The sequence below is a fragment of the Saccostrea cucullata genome, unplaced genomic scaffold, assembly GCF_032062105.1.
Source record: "Saccostrea cucullata isolate Sc308-1 unplaced genomic scaffold, CSIRO_AGI_Scuc_v1 ctg249, whole genome shotgun sequence".
Lineage (NCBI taxonomy): Eukaryota > Metazoa > Mollusca > Bivalvia > Ostreida > Ostreidae > Saccostrea > Saccostrea cuccullata.
Window position 1 is genome coordinate 201,560 of NW_026936117.1, and position 21,149 is coordinate 222,708.

At 33.8% G+C, this 21,149-nt stretch overlaps 1 protein-coding gene across 1 annotated transcript; it reads left to right on the forward strand.

The window, feature by feature from the left end:
• The first annotated feature begins 1,064 nt into the window (after positions 1 to 1,064).
• On the forward strand, positions 1,065 to 21,072 carry LOC134244780 (tripartite motif-containing protein 3-like). Its single transcript, XM_062727021.1, has 5 exons — positions 1,065 to 1,181; positions 17,899 to 18,042; positions 18,310 to 18,429; positions 19,686 to 19,850; positions 19,956 to 21,072. Exons 1-5 carry the CDS (start codon positions 1,163 to 1,165, stop codon positions 20,897 to 20,899), a joined length of 1,392 nt encoding a protein of 463 aa, XP_062583005.1. The 5' UTR covers positions 1,065 to 1,162; the 3' UTR covers positions 20,900 to 21,072.
• Positions 21,073 to 21,149: the final 77 nt, after the last annotated feature.

The following is a 21,149-nucleotide window of genomic DNA, read 5'->3' on the forward strand; positions in this document are numbered from 1 at the left end:
ATAAGACATGTGCTGTTCATATACATCAATGTAAAATTCAAGGTACAGTTATTTAAACAATAATTAAAATTTTGTAAATCCTTTGTTGGAGTATGTTTATTTCATAACACCTTCAATACACTACCATGAATAATCATTTAAGCGGGAGTATTCGTTTGTTAGGTGCAAAGTAGGGTCGTTGACTCGTTATGCATTGAATACCTAAAAATTATACAATACAAATGAAATATTACACAATACAAAATGAAAAATTATAGAATACAAATAAAAATATGCAATACAAATGGAAAATTTTACAATGCAAATGAAAAATTATAGAATACAAATGGAAAAGATCGAATATTGCAACGTTTGACATGCCATAAGAGGATCTTCCGAAGTTATGTCACTATTGCGATGAAATAAAGAGAATACATTTATTTTAAATCCGATCGATTGAGTGAAGATTAACGGCATTTAATTAAGTCATAATGAGCATGTAGTAGGGTCCAATGCTACCTGGAGACAAATATGACAATATAATTTCCAAAAAGATGAAAAAAGGTGAAATATACAGTTATCAGTCTCATAAATCTTATGAGTATAAATGGCGAGCAGGGCAAAAACAAGAAACCCCGGAATCCCAATAGCAGCTGTCATATACATAGTATACCAACCAGGGGTTTAGTTGATCTGTCATGTTGTAACAATTTGCATGTACTGCCACCCGGTAAATTCAAAATTCACAACATGACAAAAGGATAGCCTTACAATGATGATGTGGATCAGTCAATCAAACCATGGCATGTTTTACAAAATGCAATTGCTTGAACCGGATTTTTTTTTAAATTTTTTTTTTTATTTTTATTATTATTATTATTTTTTTTTTGCACATAGTAGATTTCAGCCGATGCCTTAAAATGTGTATTTTTTGTTGTTATGGAATAATTTATTGTGAGATAGAGGGATAAGTAAAATCAATTCTTTTTGATCATTTATCAACCCCATTTTGACCATCACGGTGACTTGGAGGGGTGGGCTTATTCACTATCTCGATCTCCCTTATTTCAGAGCACATGTTCGTTATCACTCGGAACCACGTCAATATACTCCTATATATAGACATGTAATCAGTCGAATTGTTTTAATTTTCGTAATCATTGAGGATTATTAGTTAGATGAAATGGACAAGCACTTTCCAAGTAAGTATAGTTATCATTGTCTTTGTCATGGCAAAAAAAAAAAAAAAACCCACTAGATTCTCACAAACAACGGGTTCAAATGACTAATTTAAGGTGAGCCTGAAATTTTCAAAACAAATTTCTTTCATGTGACATAAGAGCTAAATATCTTGCCTTAGAATGAACGAAAACATACTTTAAAAATGTATACATGAGTATTATATATAGCTTTATTTTTGTAGAAAAGGTCCGCTTTTTCGGTGGTGGTAATGTTGAAATCTATTCCTACTTACTTTATTATGATTATTATTATAGCTTAGGATCATTTTGAATAAAATTAAACGTTGGGAGGAATATATGTCACGATTCCTCCGCTAGATCAATTCAAAGTACTTGTGGGTATTTTCTTTTTTACTGAATATGAATAAAAATTTGAAAAAGTACTGATGGGGGGATACTTGCAGAACTTGTTACTTGATATGCATAAAGAAACGAAAATTTAAGGTGAAAACATAAAAATCTTTTATTTGTCCATATCATAAAAAGAAAGAAAGAAAGAAAAGAAGAAACCGTGACCACATGCATTTTCCAGACAAAGTAAATAAACATTTTTGGCCTTATCTAACCCCCTAAGGTCACGTGGTCATTTGCATGAGTGAAGATACTCAGTATCATGAATCCAGTATTCTACACCCCTTGATAATACATTTTAAAAAAATTAAAAATCGTTTCAAAAATTTTTATTTAAATTTTGTACCGTATTATTTGAAACACAAACAGAGAAGGAAAAGAAGAAATAAATAAAATAATTATATATAAACTAAATAAACAAAAAAATGTTGTATAGATAAATAAATGAAATAAATAAAACGTTTTCAAAAAATATATTGAATTAGTAATACATGTGTAATACACGGACCCCCAAAACACCAGAGGTGGGATCAGGTCCCCTAGAGGAGCAAGCATCTTCTGTCAGCCAGTAACATAGGGTCTATATTGATAGGCTATGTTAGTAAACAACATCATCACAACCATAAGAATTTTCAAAACGCTAAACGAGTTTGTTGAAAGCCCTGCAAATCAATTAACTCATTTGTCAGAAGCATGCGTCGGTTTAGAGACTGGTCAAAATTGTTGGTATCAAAAGAAAGGTCTCATCACAAGGAATACACTTGTGAAATATTAAAGCTATAGCATGATCACAATAAATACCCATGTGAAGTGTGAAAGCCCTAGCACCAACTGTTCAAAACTAATGGCAAAGGTTTGTTTTTTTTAAATAAAAGTGGGTCTTACTCCAAGGTCAAGGCCAAGAGGTCAAATTTGATGATAGCCTAAGAAAGTTATTGTCACAAGGAATACACATGTGGAATATGAAAGTCTTAGCCCCATCCATTCAACTTTTTGGGGAAAGGTTAAAGTGTTTGCGGGCAGATAGACAGACGGACAAGGCAAAAACTATATACCCACGAAACTTTGATTACGGACGCATAAAAGATTGCAGTATATACCTGGGTAATTGGGGCAGGTCTTCCTTCTTAACGTAACTAGGCGTCGGAAGCAAATTGAAAGTGGGGGGGGGGGGCTAATTGAAAGGGGGGGGGGGCTTAACCAACAATAAAATGGTAAACCCCGATTTTCAATGCCTATGTTATGTATATCTTTGCAAAAAAGTGTGCGGGGGGGGGGGTTATGCGTAAACATAATATATCTATTCAATTAAAGTGATTTATTATACCCCCCGCTTGAAAAGCGGGAGGGTATATAGTAATCGGTATTTCCGTCCGTCTGTACGTCCGTCCGTCCGTCTGTTACGCTTTGGGGTACCCATCTCTTATCCGCAACTCCTCTCATACCACTGAAGGAAATTTAATGAAACTTTCACAGAATCTTCATTACATATTGCCATTGTGCACCTCCTAATTTACTTTTTTGATCTGACATATATTTTGGATTTTCCAGAGCAAAACATGGACACTGCCATTATATTCACATTGGAGGCGGGGGGTATCATTTAGTGAGCTCATTGCTCACAGTACCTCTAGTTTTTAGTATTTTTTTTATCTTCTGTGTCGGCAACTGTTGATATTAAGTTTTTATTCTAAAATTAGGTGACCGGTTAAACGGATCCAGATACCTTCGGATCAGCTTTATCTGAAAAAGTAAATAGATCACATTTGAAGATGACCGAAGCGCACTTAACTGTAGTCACGAAGTTAATCTTCATGTATACAAAATCACAAATAAATACTTGATTTATTGATACGTTCAAGAATTGATTAAAACAGATAAGAATATCGAAAAAGTTTAATTTGGAACAGGTAAATAAATACATGGTGTTATCTAAAAAACAATAATCCAGTTGTGTATGAACCATATTCTCTTTGTCCATTACTTACAAAACATGTCACAAATCATGCAGGACCAGTGAAATTTAATAAAAACAGACATCATAGCGTCCCCTGGAACAATAAAATGGGCAATATGATTTTATATATATCATTCCAAAGTTTGATCTAGAATCAAAATGACAATAGCATGAAATTTTATTTGGCAAGTGTCGATTAGCTAGCTATTATTCAAGATTGTAAAAAAAACAACAAAATAATAATGCTAAACGATTCCAAGGGGGTTAGGGGCTACAACAGATTTTCAAATATCTGACTAATCAATATGTAAACAATAAACAATAGAATATTTGTTTGTAAGTTCAAGAAAGTTAAAAAAAAATCACTGTTTTCGAACCTTAAATGCTGCTTTGATACGGCTCGAATCCAGCGACAAACCAATGTAGCTTTCGCGGGAAACTATACATAACTACTATTTAAATCATTATTCAAAGCCAAGGCCCTATTCAATTACACTGCCAATTTTCTACCAGAAAATAAATGGAAAAGTGTAAATTTTGGTATTTCTGTGTCGTCTCTCCATGTTTAAACAACTGGAATGAAGTTTACGGTTAAAAATACACTGATAACGCATTTAAAATTCATGGAGAGAAGACCCAGAAACTGCTCAAGTGAGCTTTTCTGATCAAAATGTGTCCGTTGTCTGTCGTCGTTGTCGTCGTCGTTGTAGTTGTGAACTTTTCACATTTTCATCTTCTTCTCAAGAAGCACTGGGCCAAATTTAACCAAACTTGCCACAAAGTATCCTTGGCTAAAGGGGATTCAAGGTTGTTCGAATGAAAGGCCAAGCCCTCTTCCAAGGGGAGATAATAATGTTATAATACATATAGTTTTATTTTGTATAAGCAGAGGCCTTCTATACTTTATTATCTGAATGTGAATTGTAAATAACATTAGTGACACTCATTCTTTCATGCATTCTTGTTTATATGTAGAAATCTTGTATTATTTGCATTCATATACCCCAGTTGGGGTCTTTGTCTTAAATAAAAACTTGAAACTTGAAACTTTTAAAAATCTTCTTCTCTAGAACCATTGGGCCAGGAAAGATGAAACTCATGTGGAAGAATCCTGAGGTAGTGTAGAGTCAAATTTGTTAAAATCATGCATGACCCCCGGGGGTAGGGCGGGGCCATAATGGCTGATCCAAGCTTTACATAGGAATTATATTGGAAAAATCTTTTAAAAATCTTTTTCTCCAGAACCATTGGGCCAGGAAAGATGAAACTCATGTGTAAGCATCCTGTGCATGGTAGTGTACAGCTCAACGCACTTTTTAAGCTCACATGGTTTTTCACACAAATGAAGATCACATTTTTATAACACAATATTGTGTATTGAGGCAACAAAATATACTTTAAAAGTGATTGTTTACATTATTCAAATTTCATTTCACTTATTAAAAACATAATTCACACCTCATAACTGGTAGGACTTTTATATATTCTTAGTTGATAAATTACAACTATTCCCAAATGATTGTTTAACGTTTCTTTCCAATTGCAGCCGTCGTATTATCCGTTTTTGTGAAAGCAGTAGCTTTTTGCAGAAAATTAGGCATAGGCACAATATTGTTCCCGTTACATGTATTTTTCTGTACATTCTGACACTATAGCACACGATGATAACAGTATTTCCCATCTGTTTGACTGCTTTCTATGTAAAAAAGCAGACATTTTTCAGAGTTATTTTCTAAACTCTAGAATCATGAAAGATCCATCCCACTGCAAAATTTCAAAGTTTCAAACCGTAAATGTAAAAGAGTTTCCCTTTCAATAGAAAGAAATTGCTATTTAAAAAGATAAACAATACTTCATTATTCTACTTATTGGCATGTTTTCTTTCTGCAGTGTTGTCCATTTTCGCAGGTACATTTCGGCAAAACCAAGATGAGCATGGTAAATGTACAAAAATATTTAGAAAAATACTCACTTTAAGAAGCGTATCTAAAAAAGATTCAATTAAATGCTTTCAAAGAAAGCTCGTTTTATTCAACTTGTATATACCTATGGTAGATTCATATAGTTGTCACATCGTATCATTTACTGACACATTACCCTTTAAAACAGGCACGTTTGAAACTAAAGATAATAATATGTTTAAGGACATTTATCCTTGACATTATATATAATACAATTCAGAGTTATGTCGCCGAACTGAATTTCGATAATGTTGGTTTTAAAACAAGAGGAATGTGACCTTAATTTGTGTGAAAAACGATGTGAGCTTAAAAAGTGCGTTGAGCTGTAGATTCAAGTTTATTCAAATCATGACCCCCGGGGGTAGGGCGGGGCCACAATGGCTGATCAAAGTTTAACATAGGAATATATAGGAAAAATCTTTTTAAAATCTTCTTCTCCACAACCATTGAGCCAGGAAAGATGAAACTCATTTGGAAGCATCCTCAGGTAGTGTACATTAAAATTTGTTCAAACCATGACCCCCGGGGGCAAGGTGGGGCCACGATGGCTGATCAAAGTTTTACATAAAGATAAGTAGGAAAAACCTTTTAAGAATCTTCTTCAGAACCATTGGGCCAGGAAAGATTAAACGCATGTGGAAGCATCCTCAGGTAATGTAGATTCAAGTTTGTTCAAATCATGACCCCCGGGGTTAGAGTGTTGCCACAATGAGGGATCAAAGTTTTGCAAAAAAATATATAGAAAAAATTTCTCCAGAACAGAAAAGTTTTGCTTAGTCGAATTGACATATAAGCATCTGCAAGTAGTGAAGATTTTAATTAAAAATTCATTCAAATAATGCCAGGGGGGAGCAAGGGGTCACAATGGGAGATCAATTAATACATAAATGTAAAAAAAAAAATATAAATTTCTAAAAATCTTCTTTTCAAGTATGGCAAAATTATACATGTATGCTGTATTGATATCCATGAAGTGACATTCTCAAGTAATAGAAAATTCAAATACCCCCTCCCCCAACAAGTAAGCTTTTCAATACTAAGTTAATTTATATTTTTATACCCTCCGCAAACGAAGTTTTTTTTTTTGGGGGGGGGGGTATATTGCAATCACCATATCCGTATGTCCGTCCGTCTGTCTGTAGATGAGATTTTGTCTGGACCGTTTCTCAGAAACTATTGGAAGGATTTGTCTGAAAATTTGTACACATATTATTCACCATATGAAGGTGTGCACCTGCTATTTTCATGTTGATTGGATGATTATTTTGCATTTTACAGGTGTGTTTTTTAATTTTTATTTTGTGTTTTGTGCAGACCGTTTCTCGGAAACTATTGCAAGGATTTATCTGAAAATTTGTACACATATTATTCATCATATGATCGTGTGCACCTGGAATTTTCAATTTTATTTTTTAATTTTTCTGCATTTTACAGGTTCATAGAATCTAGAATATCTGTACAAAAATGTGAACTACAGCTTAAAACTACTCATTAAATCTAACAAAAAGAAACATCATCAAGTGTTTAAAAAAAAAAACAAAAAAAAAACAGTTTTTACATTACACAGAAGATAATGTACATTCATTTGTCTCTTGGGAGTAATGACTGGACATGCATCCAGTTAAAGATATATTAATGAGTTTGGTGTGGGAAGTTGTCAAGGCATCTCTTATCAAACATGTGTTATCTATATTTCCTGGGAATTTGGCACAAGAATGTAAAGATCTCTCTTCTCTAATCCACTTAATTGTAATTTATTGTCTGTCAAAGCACTTAATTACTGGACCAGCTCTTTATTTTCAAAATGAATTTGATATGAAGTTATCAAGTTTAATTTGATTTTGTTTAATATGATTTTTTTTAACAATCAGTTTGCAGAGTGTTATGACACATAGTTGCAATTTATTTTTTCTATGAAATAAAAATGTTACAATGGAATTACAATGTATTAGTATTGGTGTTTTATTTGGTTGCACCTTTGTTTCATTCATTAAAAAGTATAATGAGTAATTGTATTTTCACTGTTATTTTTTGTAAGAAAATTGTGAACACTTCTTAGATCCATAACATATTAATTTGTGAATAGGCACCTTATCTAAAAAAAACCATGCGGGGGGTATCTGTCCCTTTTGGACAGTTCTAGTTTAAGTAGCCCATGTGCTCAGGTGAGCGATGTGGCCTTTGGGCCTCTTGTTCATATATATAAATTAAATACTAAAATTCAGTGTCTGTTAAACACTTCATACAACTGATATTTCTCTCGATAAGTTTTGAAATAATAGAAGATTGTATCCCCAATAAAAAGAAACTCGCAAATTTTCATATCTTATGATTGATTAATCTATATAGGCCTATAATTCTTTTTTCCAAATTAGCACACAAGTACATGTACTCTTGGGCTGTGCATTTTTTTGTTTACGATGTCTCTGAGATCTTTGGAGACCAAGTCTTCAAAAAATTTGTTCGAATTCCCATTATTATGCGTATTATGCCCCTTTCTTACACCACTGTTTTTTTGTTTTTTTTTTATTCTTATGAAACAGAATTAATTTGAAATGTCATGACCTTCATTTGAAATTTAGATATATCCTTGATTTTTGTCAATGAACACATTCAAGTTCGCTTATTCTTTATTAACACGATATATCCCCATGGTCATCGGAAAGGGCATAAATTACCATGAGAAATCAAACAATTATTTTAATTCCAATGACCATGAAAAATTAACAAATGATATACAATGCATGATCAACAGACCTTTTTCGCAGACCAAACATGCATTAAAGCAAAATTAACGACCAGGTACTTAACAAACATATGAATGCAAAACGAACGATCATCTTTGCAGAACAAAAGTACATAAAAACGCGACAAACGACAAAAAAAAAATTACAAAGGTGCAAGTGGTAAATGTAGTAATCCCGACTCCCGGCTCCCGACGGTCCCGGATTTTGGTTTTTTGGTGATTTCGTTTTGTCGATGCACAGAAATTCTTCAAACTTCTCTGACACATTTTCTAGACTTAAATGAAACTATTAAGAGGTAAGAACTTTAATTCTTTTATTTTTTTTTAAATATAATATATACCTCCATTTGTTGTATTTAATCGCAATTCTACGAAAACATCAGTGTATGTTTTTTTCAGTGGTTTTCGCATTTATAACAGAGTACTAGATTCACCACTTTTTGGCAGGCGAGAATTTTATTTGTTTTTTGTCCTTTTTATGGTTTTTGGGGGTTTTTGTTCTGTTTTTAACTATAATCTTAACAACAAATAAATCATAATTAACCATGACATTAAAAGATTCATTTTTTTTATCGGCCGCAGCAGCGGCCGATCTATTTGTGGTTGTGTTAGAAAGTGCACATGGTGAAATGAGATGTTATTATTATACCCCCCGCTTGAAAAGCGGGAGGGTATATAGTAATCGTTAATTCCGTCCGTCCGTCCGTCCGTCTGTTACGCTTTGGGGTACCCATCTCTTATCCGCAACTCCTCTCATACCGCTGAATGAATTTTGATGAAACTTTCACAGAATCTTTATTACATATTGCCATTGTGCACCTCCTATTTCACCTTTTGATCCGACACATATTTTGGGTTTCCCGGCCACAGGAAAACATGGACTTTTTCACCAGTTATAACCATGTGGGAGGCGGGGGGTATCATTTAGTGAGCTCATCGCTCACAGTACCTCTAGTTTTATTAGTTTCGTCAAATAATTTTCAAATGATAACATGTATAAAATCATGACTAAAATATTTTAAAAACTTGCTTTAAATTAAGTTTTAATTATTGTTATTTTGTTTCAATTTCATTATCATTTGGCATCAGATAATTGATAATTTATGGTTAAATAAAAAGAGTTTACAATAGGTACTCCCCATCCAGGGAGTGTGTAAGATATGAAAGGAAATCGTTATGATTTTCCGGATAATAATAATGACTTGCACGTGGTAAATGTGCATGGTGAATAAAAAATTGAAAAGTTGCTCCACTAGTAAAAACTTGTTTGAAAATGTTACAGCTGCGAATGACACAAAGATTATTTTTATACATTTTTCACCGCACCATGCAGCATAGCCTACTCTGTAGAAACCATATAGGCATTACGTGACAAATAACCAGGGTATCAGCACGTGGTATATCTTGAAAGGCATACATCTTCATTTTGATGACAATAATTTCTCATATCATAGGCGTCAGAACGGGGGGGGGGGGGGTTAGCTCCCCCCACTTTTTTGCAAATATATACATTATATAGGCATTGAAAACAGGCTTTACCATTTTTTGTTGGTTAAGCCTCCCACCCCCACTTTCAATTAGCCCACCCCCACCCCCCGACCCACTTTCGATTTGCATCCGACGCCCATGCATATTCATCATAGACTTTTTTACATCGATATATCCATTGGATGAGCAAATGCACTAAAATTTCTAGTTTGAAATATAATTTGGATTGAACAGCAGGCATGATACTAAAATTTCTATCAAATTTTAAAAAATATTTATCTATTTATTTTGCTTTGAAGACGACCTGAAATTAAAAAAAAAAACTAGAGGTACTGTGAGCAATGAGCTCACTAAATGATACCCCCCGCCTCCCATATGAATATAATGGCAGTGTCCATGTTTTGCTCTGGAAAATCCAAAATATATGTCAGAGCAAAAAGTAAAATAGGAGGTGCACAATGGCAATATGTAATGAAGATTCTGTGAAAGTTTAATTAAATTTCCTTCAGTGGTATGAGAGGAGTTGCGGATAAGAGATGGGTACCCCAAAGCGTAACAGACGGACGGACGGACGTGCAGACGGTTCCATGTTCGTTCGCCCTAAAAATTGTTCGCCCGATATCCCGTTCGCCCAATTTCTTGTTCGCCCAATTTCTCGTTCGAACAGGGTCCGTTCGCCCAAATTTTATGTAGAATATAATATAATGAATTCCATTCAGCATTCACCATTCAGACGATTACGCATATTGTCACATAGGGTCATACTTAATTGTTGTCAAAACATAGCCCAATATTCGTAAGGTGTGTTCCCGTTTTGCACACATTTGATAATTAGGTATAGAACAATAGGTGTGAAGTGTGTTTTGATAGCAATTATAGTCTGATTTCTGGTTTGAATTTACCTTGAATACCCGATTTAGCTTAATGTATTCGTCAGAGGTTTAATACAATTTTATAAGCATTTTATTAAAATTCTATAGATATTTATGGGAAAATAGTTTATTTTATTGAATAAATTTTTAATATTAAGTCAATATTATTTATTAATCAAGTCCAATTTGAAGAAAAAAAGCATACTTTTCAATAAAATTCTTAATGAATTTAAGATATAACGAATAATAAAGAAAATAGAGATTAATTATACTCAGTGAATAAATACCAAATACATTAACTGTGTATTTATTCTCTTATTTTTTCACTATAAGTTCACCTTTCACATACATACTAAGTATAGTATAGATCATAGCAATTAAGTAATTATTTCACCTGGTCAAGCTCCCGTTTTTCACACATTTTTTAATTACCTGTAATTCAAATGTGTCCAAAACGGGAACAAACCATTCGTAAAAACAACACGGGTGTATCCCCCCAATTAACATTGATATTAGTCATCTAATTATTTATAGTGCAAACACTAAGTCATTAATAAAAACATTACAATCAAATCAAAAATTAATTCAGACTAAATAAACATTGTTCCTGGCACAATAATTTGGGCAAAGATAACCCAAGTTCGTAAAGGAAATAAAAATATACGCTAATTTTTATTTCAAATAAGTTAATATATAATATATATATAAGTATTGGGCGAAACTTTTGTAAGGCGGACGGACGGAAATACCGATTACTATATACCCTCCCACTTTTCAAGCGGGGGGTATAATGATCACTATTTCAGCTTTGAATATCCTGTTCTTTTCTTGCATGAATGCTTTGAATTGTGAAAGTTCTTTTTTTGACAATTTTTTTTTTTTTTTTTTTTGACAAGTTAAATATGTTAGCGGCCGATTTGATGCTTTGCATCAATTAACTTGTTTTTTTGTGGTTGAAATTTTATAAAATTGAAATTTCAAGTCAGGAGCCACTGTCTGCATGGAAAGCATTATCCAAAGCCTTTCAACTATAATAATTCTTGTAATTTCCCCTTTTGATGGAAAATATCTACAAGGAAACGAACAATAAAAAAAAGAAACAAAACTTAAAACAGAAAGATACCGAAATTTTACAAGAAGTTCAAATAACCATCTCCCAGTACATTTTGGCTGTAATGGTAGCATTATTGGTGAATCTAGAACACATTGTCATCTTGGACTTCTTTTCCAAAGTGATGCCAAATGGTTATCTCATTTAAATAATTTATACGAAAAAGCTTGTTCTCGGCTAAATCTTCTAAGAATGTTGAAACATTTGTTAGATAGAAGTGCTTTGGTAAAAGTCTATTTTGCTTTTATTTGACCCATTTTAGAATATGGTAGCATTGTTTGGGATAATTGTTCACAAGAACTTTCAAATCTTTTAGAAAATATTCAAGTAGAAGCTGCCCGAATAATAACAGGACTTAGGAAAAATTCATCAAGAAATGCTTTGTATTTAGAATTAGGTTGGGAACCACTAAATAAGAGAAGGGAAAGACAAAAACTCTTGTTATTCTATAAAACTGTTTATGGTATAGCCCCTCTCTATTTACAAGAAATGGTCCTACATTTTATGCCACCAAATCATGGTTACAATCTTAGAAATATTAATAATTTTATTTTTGTCATACCTCAAGCAAGGACAGTCTCATATTTCAACAGTTTTTTGCCTTCTACTATTCAATTATGGAACAATTTACCATTAGAAACAAAATGTATTGAATCTTATTCATGTTTTAAGAATGTCTTAAAGAAAACCTACTGCAGATAGGATAAAGGATGTCAAGGTCTATCATTATGGCAATCGCAAGGAAAACATTATACATTGTCAATTAAGAAATGAATCTAGTAATTTAAATGCTCATCTGTATAATCAGTATCTAAGTGAAATAGCATCTTGTACTAAATGTGGACATCTGAACCAGGATAATTATCATTTTTTCTTAGGATGCCCTGCATATAATAATCAGAGAATGATACTTTTTGAAAGTCTTCAGAGTGTAATAGAATTAGAAATTATGTCTCCTGATCAAATTTTGAATACTTTGCTATTTGGTGATAGGCAATTACCTTATAAAATAAAATGTTCAATTTTTGAAGCAGTCCAACTGTACATCAAGTCTTCAAAAGGATTTTGATAGTATTTTGTAATTAAGTAAAAAAAAATAATAAATCCAGATATTTCTCATATTTCTATTTACTTCAAGTCTCAGTATATGTAGTATTTCTCCATGGAAATTTGTCTTTGCAATTTATTAATTTTTTTCTTTACTCAGTGTTATTGCTTGATCAAAATTTATTTATTTTTTAATGTCACTATTTCCTTCTGTTTTGTATTTTTCTTTACATATTTGTTCTTTGCACTTTATTTGTTTACTTATTCTGTTTTGCTTTTTGTTTGCACTTCTTTATTTTTTTGTCATTTTATTGTATAGCGAGTATACCATGTATACGTACTTAGTAATAACGCTTCTGTATAATTTAATTCGATTCATTTTTTTCTTTTCCTTTTCCCACCTTAGATAACAAAAGAAATTAATGTAACTTATGAGGAAATTTTTTCATCATTGTAAATCATTGTCAATTCTTAACATTTGTAACCTTGACCTTGGAGAGGACTTATATAGGCCATGCCTGATGTACAATCCAATTATGTAATCTTACTTACGTAATAAAATATTGATTAAATTAAATACTGAAATTTCAAATAAAAAACCTGAAACGACCTTCCTTACTTTATTTTTTTTTTTTAAGCGGAAGTTTGCCCAAAGTGGGGTTTATTTATCTATAGGCCGTAACACAGAGCTTTTTAACAGACGATAACATAGGGTGATTAGATATTGTTTTCAGGCTTAGGAGATATGGTTTTAACTTGATTTTTTGCCCTATGAGAGAATGACGTGATTTGAATAGATAAAGAGATAAATAGAATCTTACTTCTCTAAATTAAATGACATTATCGGTTTGGCTTTTTAAAACTCTTTACATCTGATGCTAATTTTGGGATAAGAGTTCCGAAAAATGATGAAAGGGTTTTCAATTTCTTGTTAAAAACAGTAGCATATCGAAATTAGGATACTATAGAAAATAGGTAACATCACAAAACTATACCAACTAGACAGAGCTTCCTTGTATTTCCATTTCATTGTGAAATAAAATTGTAGAATTAGATTTTAAAAATGTAGACTAATAATTTGAAATTACAGGAGGCGAAGCCCCTCATGCATAAATTATCCCATGTTTCCCAATATCGTTGATGTCCCTGGCATACTATACTAACTAAGACATTGATTCCTTATATTTCCATTTCATTGTGAAATAAAATTGTAGATTTAGACTTTAAAAAATGTAGACATTGATTTAAATTACACGAGAACACCCATGCCAATTTTAATAGTCCTCGCCCACTGACGTCAAACACAAAGACAGCAGCACGAGATATTTAAGGAATCACTGTCTAGTTTGGAGAGTATATATACATATGGGAAACATGGGATAATTTGCATAACGGGCGAAGCCCGTTATGCTAAAATTATCCCATGTTTCCCACTATTGTTGATGTCCCTGGCATACTCTCCTAACTAGACAGTGATTCCTTATATTTTCATTTCATTGTGAAATAAAATGGTAGATTTAGACTTTAAAATTGTAGACATAGACTTAAATTACACGAGGATTTCCATGCCAATTTCAGTAATCCTCGCCCAATGACGTCAAACACCTAGGCAGCCGCACGAGATTTACATGCACATTTTGCCTCCTTAGCGTCAGACACAGAGACAGATGCGCACGAGATTTACATGCATTTTAGGCCTTCTTAACTTCTGATCTATCGACCTGCCTAATTTACATTCCGGCAGAATTATTAAGAAATAAATTCCGACAACTTTCAAAGAGTATATCACAGAGAAAAAAATTAGAAATGGAAATATATACATATTAGGCATCCTTAGCTCTTGACCTATCGATTTACCTAATTTACATTCCGATAGAATTATCAAGAAATCGATTCCACTTACTTGCAAAGAATTATCACAGAGAAAACAAATAGAAATGGAAATATTCAGTAATATTTACATTCGCTGTGTTTTTCTAGTAAGCCAACTGTGAAATTTATTTGAAACCCACATTCGTGTACTCTCACGTGTAGAAATATACACGGAGAATTTCAAGCTAACGTGAGAAATTTAAATTTTGAGAATTTTTTGGTGTACGGTGGTATATTTAGGACACGCAATTATTTTTTTTTAAATACCAGAAAAAATTATCTTGTGAAAACGACATAATTATCTTGTGAAAAAGACATAATATCTTGTGAAAACGAGATATTATCTTGTGAAAACGACATATTATCTTGTGAAAACGAGATATTATCTTGTGAAAACGACATATTATCTTGTGAAAACGAGATATTATCTTGTGAAAACGACTTATTATCTTGTGAAAACGAGATATTATCTTGTGAAAACGAGATATTATCTTGTGAAAACGACTTATTATCTTGTGAAAACGAAAAGTCTTATTATCTTTTATCACAAGATAATAAGTCGTTTTCAAGATAATTTTCGTTTTGAAAACAAGATAATTTTTTTTCTGGTATTTAAAAAAAAAATAATTGCGTGTCCTAAATATACCACCGTATTGGTGCTTACAAACATGTTAAATATAAATATAAGGAATCGTGCGCTTCATGAAATATGCCTACGTGACAAGTCAGTGTGATTTACACACCAATAATTCACACTAAACTTAAAAACATTCCTTTAATAAATACGCAAATTTGTTGATTTTTTTTTTTTTTTTTACATATTAGTGAATTCATTTAAACCTAGAAAATGTGTTAACCAAACCCACAAAAAAAAAAACCCCCCCCCCCCCCCCCCCCCAAAAAAAAAATCCACAACCGTCGGGAGTCGTGAAGACTAGATTTACCGCTTGCCCGTTTGTTATTTTTAGCTCACTTGAGCCAAAGGCTGATCATTTGTCCGTTGTCTGTCGATGTAGTCGTTGTCGTTGTCGTCGTCGTAAACTTTTCACATTTTCATCTTCTTCTCAAGAACCACTGGGCCAATTTCAACAAACTTGCCACAAAGTATCCTTCTGTGAAGGGGATTCAAGTTTGTTCAAACAAAGGGCCAAGCCCTCTTCCAAGGGGAGATAATTATGAATTAATAAAAAATTAATGGCATCTTTTAAAAATCTTCTTCTCCAGAACCACCGGGCCAGGAAAGATAAAACTTATGTGGAAGCATCCTCAGGTAGTGTAGATTCAATTTTGTTCAAATCATCATCCTGGGGGTAGGGCACGGCCACAATGGCTGATCAAAGTTAAACATAGGAATATATAGGATTTTTTTTTTTAAATCTTCTTCTCCAGAACCACTGGGCCAGTAAAAATGAAACTTATACGGAAGCATCATCAGGTAGTATAGATTCTGTTTCAATTTTGTTCAAATCATGACTCCCGGGGGTAGGACCCGGCCACAACTGACGATCAAAGATTTACATAGGAATGTATAGGAAAAATCTTTGAAAATCTTCTCAAGAACCACTGGGCCAGGAAAGATGAAACAGGTAGTATGCCAGTATACCAGTGGATTCAAGATTGTTCAAATCATGACCCCAAGGGGTAGGGCGGGGCCACAATGGACGAGTAAAGTTTTCTATAGAAATGAATACATCAGAAATTTTTTTTTAACTCTTCTTTTAAAGAACTACAAAGCCATGATTGGTCATATCTTTATGTAAGCATCCTCACGTAGTGTTGATTCAAGTTTGTTCAAGTCATGAATGGGAAGCAGGGGTTGGGTAGGGTGAGCCACAATTGGGGATCAAACTTTTGCCTAGAAATATCAAGGAAAATTGTTTTCCCAAGAACAGAAAAGCCATGTTTAATCATTTTGATATAGAGACATTCAGGTAGTACAAAGTCATACGGGTTCAAATGAGGGCTCCCATGGGTAGGGCTGGGCCACAATCGGGGGGGGGGGGGGTCAAATGAATAAATAGGGAAAAAATCATATGCTCAAAAACAGCAAAGGCATTTGTAGTATGGAAGCATCATCAGGTAGTTGGTAGTTTGAAATTCCAGAACCCCCCCCCCCCCCATGTAAACTTCTCAATACTGAAGTGATTCCTGCTTTATTTCCCAGCCAATGTGCTCAGGTGAGCGATGTGGCCCATGGGCCTCTTTTTTTAATCCCCCCGCTTGAAAAGCGGGAGGGTATATAGTAATCGGTATGTCCGTCCGTCTGTTACGCTATGGGGTACCCATCTCCAAATCCTTTCATACCACTGAATATGAAATTTGATGAAACTTTTACAGAATCTTTATTACATATGGCCATTGTGCACCTCCTATTTTACTTTTTCATCCGACACATATTTTGGGTTCCCCATAGCAAAACATGGATACTGCCATTATATTCATATGGGAAGTGGGAGGTATCATTTAGTGAGCTCATTGCTCACAGTTCCTCTTGTTTCGTTTGTCGCGTTTTTATGAACGTTTCTTCTGCAAAGATGATCGTTCGTTTTGCATTCATATATGTTTGTTACGTACGTGGTCGTTGGTTTTGCTTTAATTTGTGTTTGTTCTGCGAAATGGTCTGTTGATTATGCATTGTATATTATATGTTTTTATGGTCATTGAAATTAAAATAATTGTCTGTCATGTTTTCTCATTTTGATGGTTTTTTGAACTTTCCGCTGCCCATATATCCCACTTATCTTGATATAAAAATGCCATAGCACCTGACTGTGTTAATTCCATCCAGTTGATTCGATACGTAAGAAGTATTTCAATATCAAGACAAGTTGTTGACAAACTAGTTTATGTTACTTGTGTAATAATATCTCGTTAAAATCGAAATCTTGCATACGATTTATACTATGAACTTGTTTGCTTTCGTTAAGTCGAATGTTGATGACAACATTAACACAAATTGGTAAGCACCTTTATCTAACTAGATGTTCTTTTTATTACCCATTCAATTGAACAATTGAGGTGGGTGGGACCAGTCTTAATGGGAATGCTTACTCCCACATGGTATCTGAACCCACCTTAATGTTTTATCCTAAATGTTATTATTTGGGGATGTGAGACATATAAATGTTAATCAGCACTACACATAAATTTACGATATAAGTTTTTTTAAGTCAGGTTTTGCTTTCATCTAGCTAGTTGTGCATATTTGAAAAGGTCTATATATTTTTGCACATATGACAATTTCAATAAAAAATATAATTTTTTTGTTTTTAGAGAAATCCACTCGTTTTCGATCGATATCTGAGACCAACCCAGTGTTCACTGTGGAAACAGAGATCGACAAAGTTAAAGATGCAGGTGATTTAACCCCGCCCCCTGAAATCGACACCAATCACCTACATCCTTCTCTCAACTCAGGTACATTTAGGGAGAAACTATGATGTTCTACTCCAAAACAGTGGAATTCAACTTTTTTTCTCTTTTTTTTTTCAAAAAGAAATTTACCCGAAGTTGAAATGTGTATCAACCTAATTAGGATTGAATTCTAAATTCTTAAATAAGATCCCCAATTTTAGATATAATAAAGAACCAACATTGTAGATATTATTTTAGATAATATTATAGATATTTTATCATCAACCCTCAACATTTTATTTCCCTTTGATATTTTTATTACGGATAAAGACCAGTGTGAGAGTGACAGCGGATACGAGAGTTTTTCCTCGAGAAAAGTTTCCACGTGCAGTCTTTATCCGGCAGGTGTCCCTAGGGCCGACTCTCGCCAATCCAGTAACAAACTTCTAGGTACGACATGTTTTATATTAAATTGATAGCCTATATTCTTTTGTTTGCCCTTCATTGGCAGTGATTTAAATGACGATGAAATTAAAACGATGAAATGGGAGAGGGGAGTCATTTGAACACATTGTTCAAGAAGAATTTTCAAAAAAAACAAATAATTAAAAACTCAGGAGCCTGAGTGTATATTGGGAGTACGGATTTTGTCAATAACATTTTCATGATTTTGTTAGGTAGGCATTTTACATCGCCATCTCAGTCGGGTCCTTTTTGTAATGGGAATATTGAAGGTTTTTGCAAAATAGAAGTTTCATAAAAATTCTTTCTCATTTGCATTTATTTAATATTATTGATAAATAAGAATAGTATAATTTTGTGATAGTCAGTATAATTTAAATTCTAAATTTAAACAAGACGTGCTTACAAAACATGGCTGCTCATGCCACACACTCCAAAGTAAAAGTTTGGAATTTTTGTGTAAAAGTGGGTTAAACCAAGGGGAGACAAATTTGGTGGCTCCACTACGAAATAGGGAAAAATAATGGCATCATAGAAAAATCTTCTCAAGAACCAATAGGCTAGGAAAGATGAAATTCGTGTGGAATCATTGTCAGGTAGTAAAGATTCAAGTTTTTCAAATCATGACCCCCAGGTGTATGGTGGGACCACAATCGATGATAACATTTTTACATCGGAATATATTGGAAAAATCTTTAAAAACTTTTTCTCAAGATTAATAAAGCAATGAATTTTTATATTTATATGAAAGCATTATCAGGTAGTTTAGATTCAAGTTTGTTCAAATCACAACCCCGGGGAATACGGTTGGGCCTCAAGGGACAGTCGACATTTCACAAAAGAAAAAAATCTTTAAAACTCTTCTCAAGAACGACTAAGCCATGTTTTTTTTTACAAATCATGGCGTCTGGGAGTTGGGTAGGTTCACAATAAAAGATCAAACTTGAAAGAAAAAAGTTACAGTTAGTCAAATAAATATGTAAGCATCCTAAATAGTAAGATAGTGTAGATTCAGTCTTGTTGCAAATCATACGCCCTCTCCCTTTTAGGGATAGATTGGGACCACTTATGCATTCAAGCTTTTCAATACTAAAGTAATTTCTGCTTTTTTTTCTAGCCATTGTGCTGTGGCCCCTGGGCCTTTTGTTATTTTTTTTTTATTTTCAACTCGTTTACTTACCGGTAGTTGAATTGTGTCAAGAATGGTTATACAATAAAGATGGCAAAAATGTTATACATGACAGGTGGGCGAAGGATATCATTTACTTCTGAGAACCTGTCAGAACTCTTGCCCGGAAGTCCCGATTTTCTTAGAGCCGGAAGTCCAAATAATCACAGAAAAAAATCTACCAGAAGATGTCCTACAGATGTATGCTACTCACCCGCCATTTGTGAGAACTTTAAACGAGGTAAAAAAACGAATAGAAATAACAGAAAAATTAACCTTCCTTTTTTAAAAACGATAAAATAATATATATAAAACTATGCAAAATTGTTTTATTGGATTTTTACAGGATTCAGACACAGTTTTCAAAGAGAACGGAGTTATTCTTCATGTTCCGGTACAGGTGGGACCGACGGAGTTAATATAAGTCTCCACAACATCATAGGCAAAAGGGGAACCGGAAAAGGACAATTCAGAAATGCTACCTCTCTTTCGCACTTCAGTTCCGGATCCATAATAGTAACGGATATCATTAACTGTAGGGTGACACTTTTCCATATGAGTGGGCGTGTTGTCCATGAAATCAACACTGGACCCGGTTCCGAACCTTGGGCAACCGCTGTTTTACCGAACGGTAACTTAGTTGTGTCCCTACAAAAACCAGGCTCTCTGGCGATATTTGATGCAAAAGGAGAATATATTAAAGATATAGCCGGTCACCTGCTAGTGAAACCATCAGGGGTAGCAACCGATAGAAAGGGTAGAATAGTCGTCAGTGACGTCAATACCGACTCTGTGTACATACTTGATCAAGACGGGGAGGTTTTGAAAGGCCTGGGACAGGAACCGGATGTCCCAATAACTTTTGAAGAACCTCGATATGTTGAGGTCACGTGTAAGGACAAAATACTTGTCTGTGATTCTGGAAAGCACTGTGTGAATGTGTTTGATTCCGATGGGAACTTTCTTCACAAATTCGGATCTTACGGACAAGATTCGGGACAGTTTCGTTTCCCGTATGGAATCACGTCAGATTTTGAGGAGAACATATACGTAGCAGATTACTACAACAATCGAGTGTCGATGTTCTCGATTTCCGGGGAATTCCTCTGCCATATTTTAACGCCTTGTATGAAGCTTAAGCGGCCCCAGGGACTCGATATGTGGGATGGGATGGCAGAATCGGTCCTGTTTGTGACCCACGGAGAAATGAAGGCTCAGGAAGTCGTCGCCTTCAAAATCATAATGGGCTCCAAAAATAGATTCAAGAAATCAATGGAGGTTTATATCTGACAAGTTCTGAATGACCTTGTGAGAGGAAGGTCAAAAATAAAATCATAATCTCTGCACAAAGTATTAAGAGAAATTAGAAATATACCACTGTGATGTTTGAGAAATCCAAACAATAAGTGAACGTTTGATTGCTTGAACGAGAACATCCCTATTGCTCTGTTAAAATGAGTAAAGCTATATAGAAAGGTCAAACTGAAATAGACTTTCTTGTAAATATATTGTACATAGAGAATTTTTTAAAATCTTAATT